A 22,042-nucleotide genomic window follows, 5' to 3' on the forward strand; every position below is an offset into this window, starting at 1 on the left:
TATGGTGAAAGTTCGTTTTACACAGCACTAGGAATTCTTGCATGGTTGAACTAAGTCAAGCCATGGCTGACGGTAGTGTCGAAATTTACACTCATCGACACGATATGGAATGAAGATCGATAGGACCATGTGCTGGACAGGGCACACAAGTTCTTAGCGTCCCGGGTTTCGTCCAGGGTATCACTATCGTGGATACTTGGACCGTCATGATTGACGCTGAACTCTAGGGGTCCTGGTGTTTTTGAATAATGTACTTTTCATGAACGGATTTCTCACGAGACCTCTCTATAACCGCCTAGTATACACTAGTCATGTATAATTAAGATTAAAAGGACTGTTGACTGAGCGACCCCGCCCTAAATCCACAACCAAACAAGGAACAGGAAATAAGGCAGCATCACTCACTCGTGGTCTATCAATCCCAATTATACATGGCCTTAATGCATATGCTAAGCCATCATAGCTTTATCTGATGGGTTTTTAAGTGTTACAACAGTGCTGCGACTTTCGCCTTAACGAGGGAGTAATTACAACTACAATGGATTATTTTAAGTTTTCGATTAGCTACTTAAGGTCTGAGAAACGTACCAAAATTCTACCGGGTTCTTGATGTTCCCCTAGGCATTAGGGTTAAACTCCTCCTGCACCCTTGTCATTTTTTTCAGTTGGGCAGTCCCTCTAAAGTGCCCAATTTCACCACATAGGTGGCATATTGGACTGGTCCCAACATTGGTGGTTGATGTAAATAACTCAACCGAAGTTTTTGCAGTTGCGAGCGGTATGCCCCTTCATGTTGCACCTAACACAAAGGAGTTCTCGACAGACTCCATAATGATGGTAGTCACACTTGCTGCAGCGGGGAAGGTTTCCTAGGTATGCTCTTCTTGGTGTCGAGGCAGAAGGGTTGACAGAGGCATTGACCACTTCAGCTCGTTGTCCTTTGGAAGGTCCTTGAGTCGAGGTACTTCCCTCCTCGTTCTCAAACTTCCTTTTCAGTGGGTTAGGTTGGAGTTCTTGGGTGGCTTTACACACCGGTGCTGGTTGCTGCTGTCCATTGCTATGATCGGGATTCCCGATAGGGCTTCTACTAACATTGGCGTTGTTAGCATTCAGGTGAGCCATGACAGCTGCTACGGCTGCGGAAACTGCAGCTTGGAACGTAGCTTCATCGATTTGAAGAATCGGTGTCTTACCAGCGGGTTGGTTACGTTTCTTTGGAGGAATGGTTTTTCCTACACGAAAAGGAACACAAGCTGATGAGAGACGATGGTTAACCCTAGACGTATCCTTCTTTACTATGATAGGCATAAATTTTCCCGCGCCTTGATTTATGGTTATCTGAGCGTCGACCTACATCCCTATTATGCAGTCTGGGTAACAGAGTAGGAGTAAGTGTATCGGAAAGCCACAAAATGGGTGTCGTTCCTACTAAGTTATCTTTATATTAGAGAGGTTCACTTTCCGGCTTTGAAAAGATTCGAGAGAAGTTCGGAACGAAGATCACGGAAGAAAAGGCTCATGAAAACTGATGGCTAAACACTCTCAATCGAGGTTTTGTGATCCGATCTATTTATATTAATCGCGACGGGAAAGGCGATTTGCCTAGCACATAGTGTGAGTAGTGTAATCACTAACTCACTAAATTGTATTATTTTATGGATTATTAGCGTGACGTTAAAGAGGTAGAAACACTTCTCGGGTTCCATGCATTGGCTCCCTCTGTCCACCTCTTATCCCTGACTGGAACAAGCGTTGGTTTCCTCCGGGTATCTATATAGGGTTCTCTGCTCTCGTAGACATATTGAATTTCTGCTCCGCCTTACTTCTGATTCTGATTCTGAGTGTCATCACTTCATAATGGATGACTGGAATCTCAGAAGTTCAGGCGAATTCCCCACCGATATCCCTAAAAGGTATAGGCACATGGTGATTTCAATAGCCTCATCACTGTTCGTTTACTTCCTACTTGGAAATCTTTCTCAATGAACCTCTTCTGGGTCTTTATCGACTCCTCTGCTGATTACTGAAGTGGATAAGGTTTCCTAAAGGGGTTTGTGCGAGAATGGGAATGTCTAAAGAATCTTACGAGATTATTAAAACATTTTACTGGGTGATCCATATCGAGTCCGGCTACAATTACATAGTGTACACAAATCATATATAACTTAGATCTGATAGGCCTTCGAATATGTGATACTTCCCTATATCCACATCCAAACAAGGAAAAGGAAGTAGAGCGAAACCACACATTCTTAGCCTATGAGATCCTCACTATATATAACCTTGGGAGTATACACTCTGTAATCATAGGTCTATCAATAAGGATCTCTTTTAGTTTTCACGCAAGGTTATTTATGGTTCCTAAAATACCACTATAGTATTTTAATTACATGTTTGATTCCTAACTTCTGAACATGCTTTTGGGTTTATTGCGAGTCTTTTAGTATCCTAAAATACTCCTATAGTATTTTAACTTTATGTTTGGCTCTAGCATTCCTATTTGGTAAGTTTCAGATTCATTGCAACACCACCATCACTCCCAAGCACACGTTAGTCGCATCTCGAATAAATGTAGTTGATCAGGTTACATTTATTCCAGCTTACGATTACATAACTGCCCAGGTTTGACGGTAATGCTCAACATCCAAAGACTTTTATTCTTGTTCTTCTTGTGATACTTGTTCGGGCTTTTATATTTTGGATGTTCTTATACTTTTGTAAAATATGGTTATATTTTAAAGTATAATTCTTGGTCAGATTGTTTTTATCCCATTGTATTTATAGGTTGTATATCTTTTATGATTTGATATACTGAGCTCACTATAAACAATGCTCTGATACCAATCTGTCACACCCCAAAACCGGAACGGCGGAAACGTTCTGGGATGGAGGACGTCATGTCAAGTATCACAACATATGCAGTATAGTAATCAACGTATAACAACCATTGCATTAGTAGTAATAATTTTACATAGGTTACATTTAGCAATAACATCAAAAGTAAATACAGAGAATAATATAAAATGCAGCTCGGTACAAGGCTGTCTTCACAAAAGCTTCCGGAGTGTACCTGTCTACTGACGACATGAGAATACAAGTTATTTTGAAAGAGAGTATCAGCATTTTAATGCTGGTGAGTTCATAAGTATTTTAATGACATTGATATAAATACATGTTTTTCTTCAAAATAATCTCACTAGATAATGGTGATTTGAGTTTACAGAGTATTAGAATTCTTTCCAGAAAATCCTATATTTTCTAATAAAAGTAGTCTTCTACCAAGACCCAATTGTTTTATGTTTAAGGAGTAATTTCCCCCAAAGGTAACTATTATTATCAAAATATAGTTTATACTTTAAGGAATATGTGAGAAGATCACAAGCAAAAGTAATAGGGAAAATACTATTTTACCTCAGCAGTAACGCTGCTGACTAAAAGTGAATAAAACATAGACTCCAGGTGGTATCGAATGAACCATACGCCTCGGAGAGTCTAAAGGAATGAAGTATAGACTCCAGACGGTATTAAGTGAACAATACGCCTCAGAGAGTCTAAGTGAATGAAATACAGACTCCAGGCGGTATTAAGTGAACAATACACCTCAGAGAGTCTAAGTGAATGAAATACAGACTCCAGGCGGTATTAAGTGAACAATACGCCTCGGAGAGTCTAAGTTAACCTTTCATCCTAAGTAGGTCAGTTTAAAGGTTTAATATGAGGTCTAGTGTATAACTAGGAAAATATATTATGATGGTTTCATATGTAGAAAATACCGTGATAATACTTATTACCTTAAAGCCATGAATTATAAGGTAATTGTAAAGATACTCGTAATCATACTGATTGACGGATGTAAACACGACGACCTGCTGGCATCGAAATGAATGTGAAATTTGTCACCCCTTGGCTTGGTCGGCCGTGACTGTAGCTAGCAGTCAGGATGTGGGATGGTCTGTCCCGTATAGATCTATACACACAATGCCCGCTCTCCCTCCAGGAGACTCTGGTTACCGACTTGACAACGGTGAAATCCGCGTCATGAGGATGTATCTCGTGTTTTGATTTCTATAAACCTTTCTTTTTACTAAAAGTACAAGTTCTTAGAATATAGATATAACTAAGTTCTCCTTCATGAAAATTATGTTTGGTTTCAAAACTATACCTATTATAGTTTACTCGAGAGGTTATCTAGATGCCTTTGCTACCCAAAGGTGTTGAACTGGAATAAGAGTATTAACATCTAACCAGATATACATAATATATAACTAGGACTTCAATGACACTCGGACAAATAACCGGATGCTCTAAGTCCACAACCAAACAAGGAACAGGAAATAAAGCGGGTTATCAGTCCTAAGTCCTTCAAACCCTACTTATATAACTATATCTATATAGACATGAATCTATCAAGAATATAAGTTTAAAAGACTTTGATAAAAGCTTGGTAATTTAAAAGAGACTCTGGCACTTTAAAAGAGATTTGAAAACAAAATATGAAAACCTTTAGCTAGATAAAACAGTTTAACATGCAGAAATCTTTTTTTTGCTATACAGTTATTAATCACATGCGGTTGATATAATAACTTTATAGTTCAACTTGTATTCCCCCCCCCCCCCCATAAAAGCATTTAAAATCATTTAAAAAGGTTGATTAAGGGGTATGAACTCACCTGAAGTGAGTAACTCGAAAGAAAGATTAATACAGGATCGCCGGGTGTCGAATGAAGTCGTGAGCACAACCGGATCCTAGTTTAACATGTAATAACACATATATGAATACACTTAGGGTATCTAACCACTAATAGAAACATGGACACACCTTAGGGACATGAAAACACTTAGAATTAAGTGTTACAAACACCTATTGAAGTCCCCAAATGAGTGTAGGGCTTTAGATTTGAGTGTAAGGCCACCAAACTCGACTTTTATGAGTGTGCGGCCAGGTGTACGGCCAGGGTGTGCGGCCAGGCTGTGTTTGCGGTTTCACATAGGAGTGTGCGGCCGTACAGAGGGTGTGTGCGGCCGTACACAGGAGTGTGCGGCCGTACACTCGTCATTTGTGCCCGAAATGTCGATTTTTAGGTGTTCTTGTGCTAATACCAAGTCCTACTAGTGAATGAAGGCCAAACTCTTCACTTTGGAGAGCTTTAAGGTGTGTGCGGCCACCTTATGAAGGTGTGCGGCCGTACACCTTCAAAGGATGAAGAACACGAAGAACACTATGAGTTTTAGGCTTAGATTCAGGTGTCTTACCAATATAACAAGCTGAATGATGGAGTACTTCACGTTTTTAAGGCCCTTAGAGTGTTCTTGAATGAAGTTTCTAGAGAGAGAAAGTAGAGAGAGAAAGTTCCAGCTTTGAGAGAGAGGGAAAAAGGGGTGTAAGGTTGGCTAAGTGTTCAATATATAGGGTCGAGTGTGAGGCTGGAGGGGGTGTGCGGCTGGGTGGCCTCACACGCGGGTGTGCGGCCGCACACACCTTCTTTGGTGTGTTTGGCCCGATTTTGTGATGCTACACACTTTCTAACCCTTCCCAAGACTCATACCTAGGTTATACTAAGCCTAGAACACTCATATAGACCCACAATTTCGTTAAAAGATAGCAAAACGAAGGCTGACACTCGGCTGAGTTGAATAGCTGAACTTTACAGGATAATGATTTTCGGGTTGTCACAAAAGTTCACGTTTCACTCGTGTAATCTGATGGTTGTTACCAGGTAATGTAAGGAGGTTAGAGGATACTTATGTTAAAGAGCATAATGAAAGATCTATATGTTCAAGAATCGTTGTGTAATGATATTGTCTAATAGCATGTGATCTTATAGCGTCACACCTTATAGCAAGTAGACACTTATTAACTGTTTATTAATTAATTTGATTATTAATAAGTATTATCAACTCTTGTAATTAATTAGAGAAATGTATATAGTACATCTCACCATGACACCTACAACGATGTATAGGAGGAACATAAAGAGTTTGAAGTGGTCAAAAAACAATAAAGAAATACTTAGTCTATCATTCTATTCGTAGAAATTATCACCAAATGTATTTGCTTTGTTTATAATTATAAATGATTTGTTAATAATAATATTCATTAATTTCATAGTAATTTTCAGAAAAGTCTCAATATTGCTGTTATTGAGTATTTTTTAAAAAAAGTCTTACTATTTTAACCAAACTAACGAAAAAGGACAGAATACCGACTAAATCTGCAAAACCGGCCAAACAAGGTTTTTTCAAAGTTTTAACCGATATTCTGTTGTAAACAAAATTTAGTTTGTGACTTTTTCATAAATTGAACTAAAATATTAGGACTTTTCTCAAGATTTTCTTATTTTATAAATTGTTTGATCCCTTGATATATTTTAAAGTTATTTTTTTTTAATTTACATCATTTTTTTTATAGTTTTCGGCTTTATTATTATTATTATATATATATTAAAGTTATGAAAAGTTTTAATAGTAAAGTGACACCATTTTTGTCAATTTTGGTCCTCCAACTTACAATATTGACCCTTCATCTTTATTCTTTTGTTCACAAACAACCCTTTCACTTTGGTTTGAATTTTTCATAACCCTCGCCTTTTATAACACATAATTAGTATTTAGTCTTTTGGCAGAAATGGTCCCTCATCATTATTATTATTATTGTTAGACAAAATTACACGATTGGTCCCTGTGGTTTACCAGATTTAACATTCTCTTTTTGGTTTTAAGTTAATGTTTTATTTATTAGAAAATACCAATGTTCTAAAAAGCTCGTCATGGCTCCGCCATGGCGCGACATGGCTCCAAGGCTTGTGTCTGCCGCCAAGTTTTATCAAAACGCCGCCTTAACTGATATATGTGTATAAAATGAAATAATAGTTGAAAATACATATAAAAATATTAATCATATACAAAATTGACGCCTTAAGTCACGACTTACAAACGACGTGGCTTGCCAAGGCTCGAAAAAGCTTGAGGCTTGACATTGCCGCCAAGTCACGCCTTACGTTATTTAAAACATTGGAAAATACTCACCCAATACCATAAACCCACCCACCATCTGCCATCACCCCCATCACCACCACCGCCAAAATTACATAAATGGTCCATATGATTTACCCATGGTGACAAATTCAGTCCCTACTACCTGAAAAGACCAAATTACACTCACATTAACGGAAAAAACAACCAACATGCTACTTTACTTTACAAAGCAATACCTTCCGACCCCGGCAATACCGGTGAATCTTTTCTAGTTATTATTATTATTATAGTTTCTCAATTAATTGTCATTTATGTTTCACCAAGATATATTTTTAAATTTTATTTTTGTCCGCAACCTCCATACATATTTTTTTTGTATCGAAACTATATTTTGATAATTTTATAGCCACTTGATATGGTATAATTGTCACGGTTTTATATGTAGTTTTGAAATTTGGAAATGAAATGCTAAGGAGTTCTTCGTCACAAAGCACACGGGAACTAAATACTAGTTTTAATTGTAAATTATAAATATACTTTTATACTTCAATTTCATTAAATTTATGATTACGTAGATATTCATGAAACTAGGCTTACGATAAACTAAATTTACAAACGAAATATGTAATTACATTTGGTCATAAGTCAAACACAAGTATTTTCTTACGTGTGACTATGGTACATATTCTTTTGACAACATATAACGACATACTGATGACATTATGACCTCTTATATATATAACTGATATTTGAAAATTCAAAATTAAACTAGCACAAATAGAAAAAGATACCTTTCTCTGCTATAAATTACATCATCACCTTCCCAATTAACTGCCCAATTGTATACAAGAGTGGAAAGGTACCAAGAACGAGATAACTTCCATGATGATGAAGAAGTGGGCATTCCAGAGGAACTCAGAACAGAAGACTACCTCGGAGACACCCACAAGCAGCGTTCTGACTAAGCTCATGTCAAATCTCAATCAATCTGACCGCAGACCTATCATCCCTATGGCCCAAGGCGAACCATCTCTCTCCCCTTGCTTCCGTACCATTCAGATGACCGCAGATGCCATTGCTGAAGCCGTTCATTCAGCTAAGTTTAACGGTTATTCCCCCACAGGTGGGCTTCTCCCAGCCCGAAGGTACGTACTCCAATTCTTCTTTCACTTGCAAGTTCTTCATGCCAACTCTTTTAATAGTTTTGTGTACGAGAGTTGTAGATAATATGTAAAATGTAGATTGGCTAACTAAATCTTGTTTTATTCAAGGAATATACTCGAATAAAACAAGCTGATAGACCAAATTAACATACTGCTATGATCACTATGAGTCGTTGAAATTTCAGAAAAATTACAGTTGTAATTATTCCAAGGCAGAAAAGTATACTAAATTTATTGCATGGGGTTACATGTGACATAATTTAGTAAGTGCAAAATTAGAATTTGCTATAGCCTTCTCTATCTCCTTTTCACGATTCATTAGTAACACTGAAGTCGTTATGTACCATCAATTTTCCCATGACAATGATTTGGTTAAGTATTAATGAAATTAATGGTTAAGTATTAAATCTAGACAGTTATATATTTATGATTGTTTTTTTTATCGACTTAACGGATTAATTCAAAATGCATGGCTTAATGTATTAGAGGTTAAGTATTTACCTAATTTATCTTCTTTTTTTTGTCAAAATTCTTGTCATGTTAAAATTGATGAATATATATTGTGAAATACTGAAATGTACTGCTAAAAGGCCTTTTCACACGTTTATGCTCTAGAAAAAGAAACTATATATCTTATATATTAATCCTCTATTTATCTATAACTAACTCGTTTAAAAAAAAAAAAAAAAAGACAACCTACACATGCTACTGTTGTAATAGTTGTGTATTACTGTCGGATTTGTTAATTCCAAATCCGGAAATAATTCCTCAGCTTGATATAGTCGATGTCTTTTTTAATGAATACGTGCTATCAAGAAAGGATTATGTTGCATGATACCATGCTCGAAGTATTGTCTTTTTTATATTCTCCTTATTATATATGTAATTTTTTTAATCAATATCAATTATTCGTATATTATTGGTGAGATTGTGAGTGTTATAGTCAATATTTTTTTAATGCATAATGTTTTCTAGAAAGGATTATGTTGCATGTACCACGCGTTAAGAGTGGTTAGATGAGATAATTGCACTTATATGTTAATGTGTTTCTTTTGTCTATATGTATATATTGGAGAGCTGGATAAGGTGTGATTCATGCTTCTCATTTGTAGGAATTTTTTTATGCCTACCCCTTCCTAGAGTTGGTGGAGACCGGAGAGTCTTGGCGAAGTGTTTAATTTTTTAGTCTTAATAAACAAGTAACAATAATAATATAGCTATAGATATTGGAATAGTTTGGGTGAAGAATGTTAAAACCGAAGTATAAAAACAGAAAACGAAATTTGCATACAACTATACACGAAAATGAGGACATGATAATATCACCACCCTTAAGGATAATTTGCCCCCAATATTTTGCTGTTGATTTATATGGCAAAGGCTTTGAATAGTTGCAATGGTTAATGAAAACCGAAAAAAAAATGTCATTTGTTTTTCCTCCAAAATAACTGAAAAACTGTCAAGTGACGATAAAACTTAAAGGTATGTGAGGATCAAAATGTAAGAATTTTTATGTATACGTGCAAAAGGTGAAATATGCTAGGTGCTAAGTACTAGTCTTCGATAATTAATATATACTACTAATTGCCAAGAACCCATTAGATCTAATCACTATATGATAATGACCAAAAACACGTTTTATGAAAATATTGCACAATTTACTTTAATACTAGTAAAACTCATCTTACTTTGACTCTATAAATTTTTTTAGGGCTGTAGCAGAGTACCTTTCTCAAGGACTTACAAATAAGTTATTACCAGATGATGTATTCTTGACAATGGGATGCAAACATGCTGCTCAAAACATACTAACCGTTCTTAAGGGTTCAAAATTGAATAATATTCTATTTCCCAAACCAGGCTTTCCATATTACGAATTCCTTGCTCGATCATGCCATTTGGAAGTCCGTCACTTTGACCTTCTTCCTGAGAAAGACTGGGAAGTTGATCTTGATTTAGTCGAATCTCTTGCAGATGAAAATACAGTTGCCATGGTTATTATTAACCCTGGAAACCCTTGTGGGAATGTTTTCACACACCAACATCTAAAGAAGGTGCAATGCCCATGTGGATTTATTAATTTGTTTTCCATGATTATCATTGTTGATGTGTTTTCTATATGTAGGTTGCCGAGACTGCAAGGAATCTTGGAATATTAGTGATTTCGGATGAAGTTTATGATCATATTGCTTTCGGGAAAAATCCTTTTGTTTCAATGGGAAACTTTGGATCAGTAGTCCCAGTTGTTACACTTGGTTCCTTATCAAAACGGTTCATTGTTCCTGGTTGGCGACTTGGATGGCTTGTTACCCATGATCCTAACAACATTCTCAAACAACACGGAGTGATCTCTCTTTCTCACACAAACATTAATACATATATGCTTTAAGCAAACTCATAAATGCATCGCTCTAACTTCAAGTTTTATTTTCAGATTATTGAAAGCATTAAGGGATATTTCCATATGTCCTCCAACGTGCCAACGTTTATTCAGGTATCTTATTGATGCTATGTACTTTATACTTCATCCAAAAAAGTCACCTTTATATTCCTTCTACACTCATTGTTGGGGCAAAGAGAGTAAGTAGAAATGAAAGTTCAAAAATTAAATCTAATATTTATAGTTAACACCGAGAACGTTCAAAAATTAAATCAAAAATTAAATCTAATATTTATAGTTAACACCGATAGCTTTTTAAATTATCAAGTCAAACTTCAGATCTTAATTAATGCGCATTTAGTTTTGCATAATGATTTACTTGATAAGATCTCTAAGTTTGTTTTACATGTAGGGTGCGCTTCCTGATATACTTGGCAAAAGGGAAGACCATATCTCCTCGAAAAATGTTAATATAATTAGAGAAGCTGCAAATTCTTGTTATAAGGGAATTATAGACATCCCTGGTGTAAGTTGCCCGAGCAAGCCTGAAGGGTCCATTTTTATTATGGTAAGGAGATGATGCAAAATTTTTATAAAGAATATAGATTCGAAGAGCTCAAGGAGGTAGATGCAAATTTTATAAATTTTAAAGATAATAGATATGTTAAGTTGCTATTTATGATATGAATTGTTTCATTAAAGTTTATGTACAAATGCTCTCCTTGCCCACATATGAGAGTAGGTACACTTGGTGTTTGTCTTACTTGTTTTTTTTTAATGTTTATAAGGTGAAATTGGATATATCAGCGTTTAAGGACATCAAGGATGATTTAGACTTTTGTGTCAAGCTCGCTAAGGAAGAATCAGTTCTAATCCTACCAGGTAATTTTTACATTAATCTTTTCCCTATAAAGATCTTTTAGTAGTTCATCTTCCATGGGTACCTAAAAGGACAAAGGCACAAAGCATCCTTAATTGGATCTTGAACTTCAAAACCATGTCCTAATATTTACTCGAACACCAATGAAATTATTTCCTGAAAATATAAGAATTTTTCTATGGTGAATATGAAAACTATTTTTTGACCTTAAAGGCCGACATTTAAGTTATTCCTACCCAACTTTGCTACTTTTTTTTTTCCCTTCAGGGATAAGTGTAGGACTCAAGAATTGGCTTCGGGTAACAATTGCTATCGATCCATCAGCTCTTGAGGATGCCATCAAGAGGCTTAAATCTTTTTGTGGAAGGCACTCCAAGAAATCAATAAGTGTTGAATGCTGGTTGGATCATATTTCATAATCTCCAGAGTCTCCAGTGGAGGAAATTTGTGGATCAAATATTATATATATATATATATATATATATATATATATATATATATATATATATATATATATATATATATATATATATATATATATATATATATATATATATATAGCTACCGATTGATAGAATGAAGCTGTATATTTCAAGAAAATCTAAACCGTTGATTATTGGGAGTTTGGGATTTAACTTTAACCTGCTTTGTGATGGGAAAAACGGAGCCACAATGGTAAATAACAATGTGAAATAATATTTTGTTTAACTAAACTATTCCCGTCTTGAATCAACCTTTTAGGATGCAAACAAATAAGATATTTTCACTTGCAACAAATCAGCCCCAATGCAAGTTATATGATCAATATAATCAACCCAAAACAATAAGTAATCAACCAATAAAAACACCGGAATTTTAGCGTGGAAACCTCTCAAGAAAGGAGAGTAAAACCACGGGACTACTAGAGCCGTTTGAAATCCACTATCACCAAATTAGAGCAATACAAAGTCTTCTCTAGATGTACTAGATGCATACAATAATCATCTTATACTTGGAACTAAATCACATCAATCATATGGAATCAAATAAGAAAAGACAAAGAAGAATATCACCAAAAACGTTCCTGATTTCCAGCAGCAAACAGAAGCGACAATTCCCGAGTCTCTGGAGCTGATCTGGACAATTCAACTGTTGGATCTGAAGGTCTCGATGTTAGGAAGCTTTTGTCCAAAAATCAAAGAAAACGGACCGTTGGATCTCCGAAAAATTACCAAACACTGCAGGTGTATCTTCAAAAACGGGAATTGAGAAAAAAAACCATCTTTTCTTCTTACTCTCTCTAACTCTGTTGGTGGCTGAAAGTTTTTTGTGTGTTAATGAAATTAAGGCATGTAACACACACACACACACACACACACACACACACACACACACACACACACACATATATATATATATATATATATATATATATATATATATATATATATAAAGAAGCGGGCTTTCCTCATGGGCTAAAAAACCCAAGAGAAAACCCAACAAATCTCCCCCTTTTTGGCCTACGAGGAAGAGTTCGCTATCCCGATGATCGAGCAACATATCTTCAACTTCTCCCTTGCTAAAGCTTTAGTCAACATATCGGAACCATTATCATCAGTATGAACTTTCTCAAGTTCAAACAAGTTGTCTTCAAGAGCATCTCTAATCCAATGATACCTCACATCGATATGCTTTGTTCTTTTGTGAAATATAGAATTCTTAGAAAGGTGAATGACACTTTGATTATCACAAAGAACAACGTAGCATTTTTGCATAAATCCAAGCTCTTGCATAAATCTTTTCAGCCACAATAACTCTTTGCATGCTTCTGTTGCTGCCATATACTCAGCCTCAGTTGCGGACAAAGTAACACACTTTTGCAGTCTTGACTACCATAACACAGCTCCCCCTGCAAAAGTCATCAAATATCCAGAAGTGGATTTCATGTTGTCTTTATTTTCTGCCATATCAGAATCTGTATAACCAACAAGCATATATGCTCCATTTCCAAATGTTATACCCAATTTGGAAGTACCACGTAGATATCTGAAAATCCACTTAATTGCTTCCCAATGCTTCTTTCCGGGATTTGACAGAAACCGACTAACAACACGAACTGCATGGGCAATATCTGGCCTAGTACATACCATGGCATACATCAAACTTCCAACGGCTGATGCATATGGAACTCTATCCATCTCTTTAATCTCCTTCTTAGTGGAAGGACAATCTCTATCAATCAGCTTAAAGTTGGTAGTTAGAGGCAAACTAACCACTTTAGCTTTATCCATGTTGAATCTGCAAAACACCTTCTCAATGTATTGCTCTTGTGACATATCCAACTTCTTTGAAGCTCTATCTCTAGTAATGCGAATGCCAAGAATCTGTTTTGTTGGCCCCAAGTCCTTCATAGCAAAAGACTTGCTCAATTGTTTCTTCAGCCGAACAATTCTCTCTCCATTCTTGCCAACAATCAACATATCATCTGTGACAACTTGAAATTTCTATTCTGTACAACCAATCACTTCAATAGAAGTCAGAACTGTTTTTGCTAACTTTCAAGCTTTTTGGAATCAGTTTGAGTATTTTAAAGTAAGTACTTCAAGAGATAACTGGAGAGACGATACCCTAGGGTTTATTGTGCAACAATAAAGACTCAAAACTCCAAGAGTTTGGAGTTTACAGCCTAAACATGGTGTTTACGGCCGTAAACCCCAAGGGGTATAAATATGGCACTTAGCCATTTTTATCACTTTTTCACACTTTCAAGAACTAGAACTCAAATCCTCTCAAGTATCATCCGATTTTCCTTCTTGATCTTCAACTTTGTAAGTGTTTCTTGCCCTAATTAGTTGATATCATACTTAATCTAGTGATCTTACATGATTCCATCCGTGAAATCATTCCATTTGTGTAGATCTTCAAGTGTTCCTAGTTTCACCAAGAACACACACTAGTGTTCTTGGACTTTTAACACCCTTTCAAGCTTCTACATAGTAAGTACTCTTACCTTGGCTTGTTATAAGGCTTGTTACACTTCTTAATCATCTAGAAAACACAAAGAATCACAAGATCAAAGGTGTTTACGGTCCAAACATGTTCTTGGACTGTAAACCCTAATGAAGCGGTCATTGTGTGCCCTAGTCCCTTACCAAGCCTTGGATACTAGTCTGGATCCCATCCTTGATGTGCTTAGGACTTTAAACATCAAAAAGACCATGAACCATTAGAGTTTACGGCCGTAAACTCATAGAGAAATGGTCCATGGGCCGTACACTCTACAAAGGGGTGAAATGATGCCACAATCACTTCCTAAGGCTTAGACTTGAAGTAGGAATGCTTCTTTATGAATTATAGGCTTCAAAACACAAAATGGTGGAGTTACCATGAGTTTACGACCGTAAACTCCAAAAGAGTTTACCCTTGGACCCTAAACTCAAATGCAAGGCCCTACAACCCTTAGATGCAATCCTTAGTACTTATAACACTTGAATCAAGGTGTTTTTCATGTCCTAGGGTGTCTTAACTTGTTTAATTAGTTGTTAAATGACTAATTGGATACATATATGTGTTATTATATGTTAACTAGGATCCTTGTGTGTGTTCAAGTCTTCACTTGACACTTAGCATCCTATATCACCCGTTCATCCAAACCACTCACTACAGGTGAGTTCATACCCCTTAATCAACCTTTTTAAATGATTTTAAATGCTTTTATGGGGGGGGGGATACAAGTTGAACTATTATAGTTATTATATCAATCACATGTGATTAATAACTACCAAACAAGTGGATTTCTTACTTTTCAAACTGTGTTACCAAACTGTTTTACTTCGAACTGTTTTACAAACTCTTTTACATATCAAATACTTTTATTAAACTCTTTTAAACTTATATTCTGTTAAATGTGTATCTATATAGATATAGTTATATAAGTAGGATTTAAAGGACTTAGGGCTGATAGCTCACCTTACTTCCTGTTCCTTGTTTGGTTGTGGACTTAGGGTATCGGTTGTTTGTCCGAAGGTCGTTTGAATCCTAGTCATATATTATGTATATGTATATAGATATAAAAGGTTACTCCTTTCTATTCAATACCTTTGGGTAGCAAAGGTATACAAACATGTTCATACATTCAAACAACATTACTAGTAAGCTATAATAGGTATAGTTTAGGGAGATACTAATACTATTACTAGAACAGTGAAACATACAAAGAGTCAGTTCATACATGAGTCAATACCATACAGAGAGAACATAACATACAGATAGAGAATACTATGATGAGAAACAAACAATACCATACAGAGAGAACATAACATACAGATAGAGAATACTATGATGAGAAACAAACAATACCATACAGAGAGAACATACATACATGCTAGACAAAGAGAGAACACACAATACAGCTAGCACATATATATATATACTAGAACATTACTAAAGTTATGTGAGCCACGTAACGGGGCATGGCATCACCTGTCATGGCCCGTTTTGTATCCAGAATCTCCTTAAATGGAGAGCGTTGAGTTTGTGTATAGATGTATACTGGATTGACTATCCTACACCTTGCTGCTCGCTACAGTGGGACTTGCAAGTCTACGGGTGCCAAACGTCATTTCTTCCGACGTCTTACATCATCGTGTTTATAGTCGGTAGTATGGTACAGGCCGATCACATGGTACTTTAAATAACAATTGGTTTAAGGTAGTTAGTACAGCAGTAGTTACTTAATACAACACTACAGTACTATTTCATTTTCCCATTGCATTCACTTTGTGATCTTCACACAATAAACAGTAATGTAAAAACTATATTTTTGGTTAATGATAGTCAGATTTGGGAAAATACATACTCTTACAAGAGACACACACACGACCACTAGATGCCTTGGTAGAAGGCTACTTTTAGTAGGAAACATAGGGTTTTCTAGGAGAATTCAAACACTTACAAACATTTTCAAACTTATACATTACATACTTACAAACACTTTCATACAAACACAGGCACTAATATACTTATGATCTCACCAGCTTTAAAGCTGATAAACTCTTTCAAAATAACTTGTATTCTCAGGTCACCTGTAGACAGGTACCGGTGCCAGGTTTTCAGAAGATGGAGCTCGTTCAAGACTCATCTTTTATTTTGATTCATATTTTGGTGTCTATATAACTTGACAGAACACACTTGTATTAAATTATATTATTAATGCAATGGATGTTGTTGTTGCTTGTTTACTACTTTGCATTGTTGTGATATTGTACATGACGTCCTCCACCCCCGAACGATTCCGTCGTTCCGGTTTTGGGGTGTGACAGATTGGTATCAGAGCATTGTTTATAGTGAATTGAGTATATCAACCCATAAAAGATATACGAACTATAAACACATCGGGATTAAAATACTCTGATAAAGAGTTTATACTTTTAAATAATAAAATATTTAACCAAGTATACATACCTGCATTCATACTAAAATCAGTGTCACTAGGATAGAACAAAAGTATTACGATTGTTGGGCAACACAATTAGACTTAGAGACATATGGTCAACCCTGGGAAGATATAGCCTGATCAACTATATTATCCGAGGAGTGACTAGCATGTGCCTAAGGGTGGTTGTGAGGTTGCAACAAGTCTAAAAACTTACCAACATTACTACAATGAAAACAATAAGAACAGAACATAAACTTAAAATACTATAGGAGTATTTTGTGTTACTATAATTACTTATCTGAGAACTAAAAAGGTCTTTATTAGTATGCCAATAATTGCTGAGTGGATACGCTAAGGTTATATGTACTAGGATGTCATAGACTTAGAATCTGTGATCTTTGCTCTACTTCCTGTTCCTTGTTTGGTTGTGGGCTTGGAGTTAGGGTCACCTATTCGAAGGTCTATCCTATTTTGAGTACATATAACTGGTATGCACTAAACAAGTATTGGAGTAACTGATAAAGATGCTCTTATAATTATCTAGTTAGTTCGTCTATTAATTATTTCTTTATCCCTTTTCTCGCATAAATTTCATGGCTGGATTCCATATCCCCGGAGACCCGTACTATCCCAACCACGGTAATGCTGGATGGCTAGGAGAAGAGCCGGAAGATGATCACCCAATCCCTTTGGATGATCACCAAGCTGAAGGATTTTCTGATGGTTCTGACTCAGAACCTGAAGTCAACAACCTACCCCCAGCTGCTCAAAACCCAAACCCGAACCCTCGTCCAGCATTTCAAGGACTCACACCTCTGTGGGCCACAAACTTGAACAGATGGAGTCAGGAACAGGGCCAACCCATGCCCTACAATGGAGACAGAAGCTTCTACAACCTCACCGAGGGAGGTTCAGCTGACAGGGTCCTACCCGTCATGGTTCGAAGGATTTCTCGGAACACCGAGCAAGGTCGAGCGGCTATCGACCGAGTTGTGGAGATTGACGCCAACTCTGGCGTTAACACAGTCCGCATTCGCCAGCTAGAGTCTGCTCATGAAAGGACTCAGGTCCGCAATGCAGCTCTGCAGAGAGAACTTGCTGAAATCCAAGTTGAAGTCAGAGAACTTCGAGCTCAGCAAGCAAGATCTGAAAGACGTATGAGGGACATAGAACGTCTTCTGTCGGAGTCAAGAACTCACTCTAGTAGTTCTAGTCGCCGATAAAGTCCCACCGACTTCTCTTTTGGATATAACCTAGTTTATGTAAAAACTCTAGTCTAATTTCCTATCTTTGTAAAACTTAGACCTGTTAGGTCTTGATTAGGTCGTAGTTCTGTCAAAATTTTCCCATCTTGGTTGATGTAAGGCCTACTTCTAGGCCGTTTTTCCCAAACTTGTTACATCTGTAATTCCAGTATTATTGACAGATATCTAATCGCATGGAAATTATATCCAAATGCTTTCATCTACAGTCAATCATACTATTCAATTGTGTTGTTGGGCTATGGAGAGTTAGTCCATGAGTCATTCTCATCAATTTTCCTATTAAATTCTTATCAATATCTGATGTGTTTTGAGCATTCTAACACTTCCTAAGTGTACATGCAACCCTAATAACCTTGGATCTATGTTTGTCTAATAATCATGCAAAGTTGAATTCCAAGGTTATATTCCTATCTAACATACATGGGGAACATTTTTAACTTGAATGAAAGATAGAATAACTTACCTTGTTGTTGATTATGATCCTTGAAACCTTGTGAGCCTAGCACCCCAAGTGTGATGCCTCAAATGCTTCACACAACACCAAATGCAAAGGAGTAAACTTTGAGAGAATCTTACACTTGCAAAATCGGCTCTAGCCCTCTTGTTTCTTATTTGTAGCCAATTTTGGTGGAGAATGGGTTTCTTATATAGTGTTGACACATCTAGGGTTACACCATGTAAACCCTAATGTGTCATGACTCTTCATTTCCATGACCCATGGGTTTGTAACTCCCATGGAGCATCCATGGAGCATCCTATGGGTGGAACCCAACTAGATAATCCATGGAGCCTCTTAGCCCACTATATAAGATAGGGAAGATTTACATAATCTACCCATATATTTAATTAGTTATCTTTTGATCACTTAATTAATTCTAAATTAATTCTTGATCAAACTAATTAAATAATATTATTAATATATTAGAACTTATAATATATTAATAAACCATAAGTGTTATTTCTCTCATTTTAGTTTATCCAATTGCATGGTGCCATGCAACCCAAATGGACCATGCCGGGTCAGGTCAAGTACATACCAGAAATAGTTATGGACTTAGACACCTTATCCAACAGTCTCCCACTTGGATAAGTCTAATAACTATAACAGCAATACTTCAGGAACCGATCGGCAATCGTAGCTCTTTCAAGGTCTCTCGGAACTGAGAAGATGATGATACGCCATTTAAGATAAGTGATCATATAATCCTCTGTTCTAGATATCAGCCGGACAAATACATGGAACAATGTCTTACTTATTGTCCAGCAGTTTGTTTCCCGATTTCCGATTTGTTTGACAAAGAACTTAATTGAACACATCAACTTAGTTCTGACCGGGCCCGGTACATAGGTCAAAACAAAATCATCGAGGCGCCCAGATATCAGCTTCTAATCCAAGAAGGAACAGATAAACTTCGACTCATATGTTTGTTCTACCACTCATTGAATTATACACAAAAGCACGTTTTATAACATCGAGTTACCAATGCATTAACGTACAATCAATGCATAACCAACTCATAAGTAACAAATCATATCTCTAGGTTTGAAGACTTATATGATATTACCGTCTCACAATCACTCGAGATAAATTCCATGAAGTGATTCCAGTGAGCGTGGGTTGAGTCCAATGCTCAGAACTTATGAGCACTCATGAGTGTTGTAGCCATGTCCAACAACTTAGACCTCTGCAACCAATCATGACAGTCTTGATTCATACCTACTTCCGACATATGACCGACTGTGGAGGTTCGAATAATATGATATACCAAACATAATTATTCTGGAAGTCAAAACATGCAAAAGAAATATAGTAAACGATCAACAAGAGATAGCAACACTTTACTCATAAATAAAACACCTTTTATTCATCATCTAATGTCAATTACACTTTACAAATTTCAAGGTTATCTAACTACTAAATCTAATATCATCCTTCAGCCCTATGCTCCGAGCATGTTGGAGATGCTTAACCCGAGTCAGTTCCTTCGTGAGGGGATCTGCTGGATTCTCATCCGATGATACCCTCTTTGCCACGAGGAGTCCTTCTTCTATTCGATGTCTGATGAAATGGTATTTTCTGTCGATGTGTCTGGATCTCCCGTGATCCCTTGGTTCCTTGGCTAAGGCAACTGCACTTTCACTATCACAGAAAATTTCCATTGGCTCTTTAATAGCTGGTACAACTCCAAGGTCTCCAATGAAGTTCTTCAGCCATATCGCCTCCTTTGCTGCCTCGCTAGCTGCTATATACTCTGATTCGCAAGTTGAATCAGCCACTGTCTCTTGCTTGGAACTCTTCCAAGAAATTGCTCCTTCATTTAAGGTAAAGACCCATCCTGACTGAGAGCGGAAATTATCCCTATCAGTCTGAAAGCTAGCATCACTATACCCTACAACTCTCAAGTCTTCACTCCCACCGAGGGTAAGGACCCAGTCCTTAGTCCTCCGTAGGTACTTGAGGATATTATTTACCGCAGTCCAGTGTGCCTTGCCAGGGTTCCCCTGATACCTGCTAACCATGCTCAAAGCAAAGGCTACATCAGGTCGAGTACACGTCATAGCATACATGATCGATCCTACAGCCGAAGCATAAGGTATTCGACTCATTTCTGCTATCTCAGCCTCAGTACTAGGGCTTTGTGTCTTACTCAATCTGGCATTACTCTGGATGGGTAACTCTCCTTTCTTGGAGTCTTGCATGCCGAATCTCTTCAACACCTTATCCAAGTAAGTACTCTAACTAAGTCCAATTATTCTTTTACTCCGGTCTCTCAAGATCCTTATCCCTAGAATATAGGCAGCTTCTCCTAGGTCCTTCATAGAGAAACACTTCCCAAGCCAGGACTTAAATTCCTGCAGAGTTGGGATGTCATTTCCTATGAGTAGTATGTCATCCACATACAATACCAAAAAGCTAACTATACTCCCACTACCCTTGACATATACACAAGATTCATCTTCACTCCTAGAAAAGCCAAATTCCTTGACTTTCTCATCAAAGCAAAGATTCCATCTGCGAGGTGCTTGCTTTAACCCATAAATGGATTTCTCAAGCTTACACACTCTATTAGGGTACTCTGTGTTGACAAAACCCTCTGGCTGACTCATGTAAACATCCTCAGCCAACTTTCCATTAAGGAAAGCGGTTTTGATATCCATTTGCCATATTTCATAGTCATGAAATGCGGCTATGGCTAACAGAACCCTAATAGACTTAATCTTGGCCACTGGAGAAAAGGTCTCATCATAATCAACTCCCGGAGTTTGTGAGAAACCCTTTGCAACCAGTCGTGCCTTATAAGTGTGTACATTACCATCCATGTCGGTCTTCTTCTTGAAGATCCATTTGCACCCTACAGTCTTACGACCTGGTACATTCTCAACCAAGTTCCAAACTTGATTGTCATACATGGACTGTATCTCGCTGTCCATTGCCTCTTTCCACTTGGCTGATTCAGGGCCTGCCATGGCTTCCGCGTAACTGTTAGGTTCATCCAGACCTATCAGTGTCTCATCACTGATAAGTGTATCACCTTCTGCAGTAATATGGAATCCATAGTAATGCTCAGGTGCATTCCTAACCCTTGTGGAACGCCTCAGAGGTACAGACTTGTCAATTGGCTCAACAGAAGTTTCCTCCTCAAGTTGAGTGCTAGGGTTTGAAGTTCCTTCACCACTTGACTCTTGAATTTCTTCAAGGTCAACTTGCCTCCCACTGTCTCCTTGGCTTATGAACTCTCTCTCTCTCTCGAAAGAAAGCCCTCCTAGCTACAAAGACCACATTCTCACTAGGTCTGTAGAAGAGGTAACCAAAGGATTTCTGTGGGTAGCCGATGAAAATACACCTCTCACTTCGAGGTTCGAGCTTATCATGAGTCTTGCGTCTCACGAAAGCCTCGCAACCCCAAATCTTAATGTGGTCTAGTTTGGGTACTTTACCAGTCCACATCTCATGAGGCGTTT

The 22,042-nt window shown here is 37.1% G+C and overlaps 1 protein-coding gene across 2 annotated transcripts; it reads left to right on the forward strand.

The window, feature by feature from the left end:
* Positions 1-7,755: 7,755 nt before the first annotated feature.
* Positions 7,756-11,868, forward strand: LOC145132397 (putative aminotransferase TAT2). Of its 2 annotated transcripts, XM_079067162.1 has the most exons (7): positions 7,756-8,120; positions 9,850-10,192; positions 10,264-10,482; positions 10,573-10,632; positions 10,931-11,086; positions 11,307-11,400; positions 11,666-11,868. In XM_079067162.1, the coding sequence occupies exons 1-7, from the start codon at positions 7,858-7,860 to the stop codon at positions 11,815-11,817; spliced, it is 1,287 nt and encodes a 428-aa protein (XP_078923288.1). In that variant the 5' UTR covers positions 7,756-7,857; the 3' UTR covers positions 11,818-11,868. The 2 variants fall into 2 exon arrangements, with proteins under 2 accessions (XP_078923288.1, XP_078923289.1); XM_079067163.1 differs by lacking the exon at positions 11,666-11,868 and having other exon boundaries at positions 10,931-11,142; positions 11,307-11,395.
* The last annotated feature ends 10,174 nt before the right edge of the window (positions 11,869-22,042 follow it).

This window comes from Lactuca virosa, chromosome 8, assembly GCF_052849685.1.
Source record: "Lactuca virosa cultivar CGN04683 chromosome 8, Lactuca_virosa_CGN04683_v6, whole genome shotgun sequence".
In the NCBI taxonomy this organism is placed as follows: domain Eukaryota; kingdom Viridiplantae; phylum Streptophyta; class Magnoliopsida; order Asterales; family Asteraceae; genus Lactuca; species Lactuca virosa.